The 6,463-nt window shown below is 42.3% G+C and overlaps 1 protein-coding gene across 1 annotated transcript; it reads right to left on the bottom strand.

Annotated features, from left to right (window-relative positions):
* Positions 1–655: 655 nt before the first annotated feature.
* LOC129846392 (protein NLRC3-like) lies at positions 656–4,512 on the bottom strand. Its single transcript, XM_055914321.1, has 4 exons — positions 4,105–4,512; positions 3,687–3,853; positions 1,017–3,585; positions 656–933 (listed from the first exon to the last, which is right to left on the bottom strand). The coding sequence occupies exons 1-4, from the start codon at positions 4,443–4,445 to the stop codon at positions 756–758; spliced, it is 3,255 nt and encodes a 1,084-aa protein (XP_055770296.1). The 5' UTR covers positions 4,446–4,512; the 3' UTR covers positions 656–755.
* Positions 4,513–6,463: the final 1,951 nt, after the last annotated feature.

Here is a 6,463-nt window from a genome sequence, read left to right as displayed (position 1 = left end):
TAACAGCATAAAGACTGCTTACTATTTGCTGAGCTTCCATCAGAATCTTGGGCAAGGTGTCCTTTCTCCAGAACAATCGTCTTTTGGTTGAAAGATGTCCTCTTCTCCTGTAGAAATAGCAGCTAACGATAGCCATCCACTGGAGAGGTGTCCAACTCGTGATAGCGCGTCACAAAGAAATCCCAGAAAATCGCAATAAACTGCTATAAACTGCTATAAGTCGGTTTAAATTAACTGCCTTATGATGTCTTTAACACCTATAACGAATAAAAACATGACCGGAGATATAGAACTGCTAAAACGAAAGCTTTTGCAGGACGCCATTGTGATGTCCCTCTTGCGCCAGGCGCCCCGTTGAAAAGAACGGTACTTCCGTTCCATGAGCTTTTATAGTCCCCCAGATGGTGCAATCCACTCCATTCAAATTCTCACCGCTTACTGACATCTAGAGGAAGGCGTATGAAGTGCATGTAGCCCCATAGCTTACATGGAGACTTATAAACTGACCCTAGAACAGGGACCTCGATTTCAGAAATCTCACTTCCTGACAGGAAATGTGCTGCAGAATGAGTTCTGTTTCACTCAGAGAAATAATTCAAACGGTTTTAGAAACTACAGAGTGTTTTCTATCCAATAGTAATTATAATTATAATAATATGCATATTGTACGAGCAAGAATTGAGTACGAGGCAGTTTAATTTGGGAACGAAATTATTACAAAGTGCAAATAGCACCCCCTATTGACAAAAGTTAACTCACACTAGTGTCTGTATGTTGCAGAGTGGACTGGTTAGTCCAACACAGAGCAGCTCCACTCCTCTGTCTCCCAGGTCATTGTAGCTGAGGTCCAGTTCTCTCAGGGGGGAGTTTGGTGTCTGCAGAGCTGAGGTCAGAGTCTCCCAGGATTCATATGTGAGTTTACAGTGATCCAGTCTGGAGAGAGGAGATAATCTGTTAGATATACAAATCATTCATTATAATGATACTGTATACATAATCTCAATAACAGAACTTACCGTGCTCTCCTGCAGGTTTTCACTACCGGCAGCAACCTCTGACAACCTTCCTTTGATGTGTTGTATGTCTTCAGGTCAAACTCCTCCAGCACCTCCTCTGACATCAGTAACAGGTAGGCCAGGGCCGAGCATTGGTCAGGTTTTAGTCTTGTTTCTGAAAGAGTTCCTGATCGCAGGGAGGTCTGCATGTCTTCAACTAGAGAGTTGGCACCAAGTTCATTCAGACAGTGGAACAAGTTGATGATCCTTTCTGGTGAGGATTCCTGGTTGATCTTGTCTGAAAGGTACCTGACTGTTCTCTCAGCTGTTTCCTCATTGGTCTGTGTTGTACTTCCTACCTGTGTTAGAAGGCCTCGTAACAGATTCTGATTGGACTCCAGTGAGAGACCCAGAAGGAAGCGGAGGAACAGGTCCAGGTGTCCATTCTCACTCTTCAAGGCCTGGTCCACTGCTCTCCTGTGTAAGTCAGACAACTGGATTGACTCCTCTTCATCGTCGTCATCATTTTCTTCTTCATCATCATCGGAATCATCATCATCGTCTGACCTCAACTTGTCGGACGTCAGCTTGTCGGACGTCAACTTGTCGGACGTCAACTTGTCGGACGTCAACTTGTCGGATGTCAACTTGTCGGACGTCAACTTGTCAGTTGTCAACTCGTCGGATGTCAACTTGTCAGTTGTCAACTTGTCGGACGTCAACTTGTCGGACGTCAACTTGTCGGACGTCAACTTGTCAGTTGTCAACTTGTCGGACGTCAACTTGTCGGATGTCAACTTGTCGGACGTCAACTTGTCGGACGTCAACTTGTCGGACGTCAACTTGTCGGACGTCAACTTGTCAGTTGTCAACTTGTCGGACGTCAGCTTGTCGGACATCAACTTGTCGGACGTCAACTTGTCAGTTGTCAACTTGTCGGACGTCAACTTGTCGGACGTCAACTTGTCGGACGTCAACTTGTCAGTTGTCAACTTGTCGGACGTCAGCTTGTCGGACGTCAACTTGTTGGACGTCAACTTGTCGGACGTCAACTTGTCGGACGTCAACTTGTCGGTTGTCAACTTGTCGGACGTCAGCTTGTCGGACGTCAACTTGTTGGACGTCAGCTTGTCGGACGTCAACTTGTCGGAAGTCAACTTGTCGGAAGTCAACTTGTCGGAAGTCAACTTGTCGGATGTCAACTTGTTGGACGTCAACTTGTCGGACGTCAACTTGTATGACCAGAATTTGTGTCGGCTCTTTTCATAATTGTCTTGACCCTTAGTGACTGCTTTGGGGGAGAACACATTTTCCTTCTTGTCCAGACATGATTCTAAAGCATGAACTGCTGCTAGAAACTCCTGAATGCTCAGATGTACAAAGCTGTAGACCTTCTCTTGGTACAGCCCAGATTCTTCTTTAAAGATCTCTGTACACAATGCTGAGTACTCTGATGCCTCTGTGACATCAAGGTCACACTCTCTCAGGTCCTCCTCATAGAAGATCAGGTTGCCCTTCTGCAGCTGTTGGAAAGCCAGCTTTGCCAGTTTCAGGATCATCTCTTTGTCTGACTGAGACAGTTCCTTTGGGTTTGTCTCTGTGGCTTTGTTGTACTTATTGTTCTTCACAATGATTTGGATGAGAATGAAGTGTGAGTACATCTGGGTCAGAGTTTTGGGGACTTCATCCTTCTCTTTCTCTTTCAGCATCATCTCAAGGACAGTGGCTGATATCCAACAGAAGACTGGTATGTGGCACATGATGTGGAGGCTCCTTGATTTCTTCATGTGTTTGATGATTTCATTGGCCAGATTCTGATCTGTGATTTTCTTCCTGAAATACTTCACCTTCTGTGGATCATTGAACCCTCGTACCTCTGTCACCTTGTCAATACACTCAGGAGGGATCTGATTGGCTGCTGCAGGCCGTGAGGTTATCCAGAGGAGAGCAGAGGGAAGCACAGTCCCCTCGATGAGGTTTGTCAGCAGCACGTCCACTGAGGTTGGCTTCATGACATCACAGCACTTCTCATTGTTTTTGAAGTCTAGAGGAAGTCGACACTCATCCAGACCATCAAAAATGAAAACAGTTTTGGTTTCACCATCTTCAATGCTGTCAATCTTTTTCAGCTCTGAGAAGAAGTGGGAAAGAAGTTGCATCAGACTGTATTGGACCTTTTTCAAGTTCAGATCACGGAAAGGAAGAGGAAACATGAAATTAATGTCCTGATTTGCTTTTCCCTCTGCCCAGTCAAGGATGACCTTCTGCACAGAGACTGTTTTTCCAATGCCAGCGATTCCTTTTGTCAGCACAGTTCTGATAGGTTTGTCTTGTGCAGGTAAAGGCTTGAAGATGTCATTGCATTTGATTGGTGTCTCTTGTGTGGTTTGTTTCTTGGATGCCATTTCTATCTGTCTAACCTCATGTTCATTATTGAGCCCTCCACTTCCACCCTCTGTGATGTAGAGCTCTGTGTAGATGTCCTTGAACAGACTTTGGTTTCCATGGTGTCCAATTCCTTCAGATATGTGTTGATACTTGTGTTTCAGTTTAGCCTTAATGTCTTGTTGGACTGTCAGCAGAGTTTGACCTGTAGGAAAACAATGAGAGTTGGGACTCATAAGTTTGTGTGTGTGTTTTATAAGGGCCTTTGTACCGTTCTTTGTTATATTGTATGAAACACAGTCTTACTTCTTCTGTCCAGAAGGTTGTGTGTGATCTTTAATGCATCCTCACTGCCCAAACTCTCCACTTCCTTATTGTCATCTGGTAATGGTTCCTGGCTGAAATCAGGTGGCTGATCACTCTTCATTGATAGCAGGCTGGTTGTAGGTGACTCTGCTCTGGGCGTCTGGACACTGAACAAAACAGGGAGACAGATCACCTCATCAATATCACATCAATACCTCATCTACTTCATTTTAACAACTGTATAGTGGAACTTCTAGAAGTCCTGATGTTTCTTTTAAAGCTACAGTCTGCAATTGGTACATCCATTGTTGGCCTTTTAAATGAATGATGTAGACCTACAGTTTATGTAATGTGGGAACACATTTCTCTTTAGTTTATATCTTTAAGATAACTGTATATTTTACATTTAATCTCTTACCTCTTAGAACTGGTGTCTTGAATCATTTTGGAGGCAGTGGTCTCCTCCTCTCTCTCCCCAGAGATACTCATTTTAGAGGCAGTGGTCTCCACCTCTCTCTCCCCAGAGAGACTCATTTTAGAGGCAGTGGTCCCCTCCTCTATCTCCCCAGAGAGACTCATTTTAGAGGCAGTGGTCCCCTCCTCTCTCTCCCCAGAGAGACTCATTTTAGAGGCAGTGGTCCCCTCCTCTATCTCCCCAGAGAGACTCATTTTAGAGGCAGTGGTCTTCTCCTCTCTCTCCCCAGAGAGACTCATTTTAGAGGCAGTGGTCTCCTCCTCTCTCTCCCCAGAGAGACTCATTTTAGATGTAAGTCACAGCTCACTCAGCTACAATAAGAAATAACAGAACAGTCAATATTTCTGAACATTGTTGAAGAACCATTAACTTGGATCCCCATTCGCTGACCCATTCGCTGACTCCATAACAACAGCTAGTCTACCTGGTTGGATCCCCTGACTCCATAACAACAGCTAGTCCACCTGGTTAGATCCCCTGACTCCATAACAACAGCTAGTCTACCTGGTTGGATCCCCTGACTCCATAACAACAGCTAGTCCACCTGGTTGGATCCCCTGACTCCATAACAACAGCTAGTCTACCTGGTTGGATCCCCTGACTCCATAAAACAGCTAGTCTACCTGGTTGGATCCCCTGACTCCATAACAACAGCTAGTCTACCTGTTTGGATCCCCTGACTCAATAACAACAGCTAGTCTACCTGGTTGGATCCCCTGACTCCATAACAACAGCTAGTCCACCTGGTTGGATCCCCTGACTCCATAACAACAGCTATTCCACCTGGTTGGATCCCCTGACTCCATAACAACAGCTAGTCTACCTGGTTGGATCCCCTGACTCCATAACAACAGCTAGTCTACCTGGTTGGATCCCCTGACTCCATAACAACAGCTAGTCTACCTGGTTGGATCCCCTGACTCCATAACAACAGCTAGTCTACCTGGTTGGATCCCCTGACTCCATAACAACAGCTAGTCCACCTGGTTGGATCCCCTGACTCCATAACAGCCCCGTTTTGGGGGGAAATCTATTACAGCAAAGTACATCATTAATTGTTAACCAGAAATGATTTGATATTGATATAAACATGCCTGCATTGGGTCTTTAAAACTAGAATCCTTAGTTGTTACATCTATTTTTGGACTTATGAATGAATGATATACTGAATACTGATTAATTCTTGAAGAATATAACTTATAAATGTCTCATGAGCTCAGTTCAACTGTCGTCCTCTATCAGAACCCAAAATATAAGCTTGTTTTACTCCAATGTTTGGAAACAAACACCTTAGCCTTAAAACATAGTTAAAACTGTATGTTTAATGTTGTTATCATGTATGGTCAGTCCTAGCATCCATAGCTTCGTCTATGAATTTAAAAACCCTTAGCCTACAAGGGTGGATATCAAATTAACTTGAAACAATCCCCATCAAAAAAAGATTTTTTTGCATGGGCTGCGTCTCAATCCACACCATCCGCCGATATCGCCCTTCAGCATCTCCGGTGAGAGGTGGCAGAGCTAGAGCGGAGTTTGTCAGACCAAGAGAAATCCCGAAAATTGGTTTTCTCACAAAATCTTATGTAGCGTCTGAACGGTTTGGCCTACAAACTATTATGACCTACAATCTATTATAGACTACAAACTATTATGACCTATAAACTATTATAGACTACAAACTATTATAGACTACAAACTATTATGACCTATAAACTATTATAGACTACAAACTATTATAGACTACAAACTATTATAGACTCTAAACTATTATAGACTACAAACTATTATAGACTACAAACTATTATGACCTATAAACTATTATAGACTACAAACTATTATAGACTACAAACTATTATGACCTATAAACTATTATGACCTACAAACTATTATGACCTACAAACTATTATGACCTATAAACTATTATAGACTACAAACTATTATAGACTACAAACTATTATGACCTACAAACTATTATAGACTATAAACTATTATGACCTATAAACTATTATAGACTACAAACTATTATGACCTATAAACTATTATAGACTACAAACTATTATGACCTACAAACTATTATAGACTACAAACTATTATGACCTATAAACTATTATAGACTACAAACCATTATAGACTATAAACTTTTATAGACTACAAACAATTATGACCTATAAACTATTATAGACTATAAACTATTATAGACTACAAACTATTATGACCTATAAACTATTATAGACTACAAACTATTATAGACTCTAAACTATTATAGAATACAAACTATTATGATCTATAAACTATTATAGAC

This window comes from Salvelinus fontinalis, unplaced genomic scaffold (assembly GCF_029448725.1).
Source record: "Salvelinus fontinalis isolate EN_2023a unplaced genomic scaffold, ASM2944872v1 scaffold_0521, whole genome shotgun sequence".
Taxonomy (NCBI): domain Eukaryota; kingdom Metazoa; phylum Chordata; class Actinopteri; order Salmoniformes; family Salmonidae; genus Salvelinus; species Salvelinus fontinalis.
This window is presented reverse-complemented; position numbering and strand designations above follow the sequence as displayed.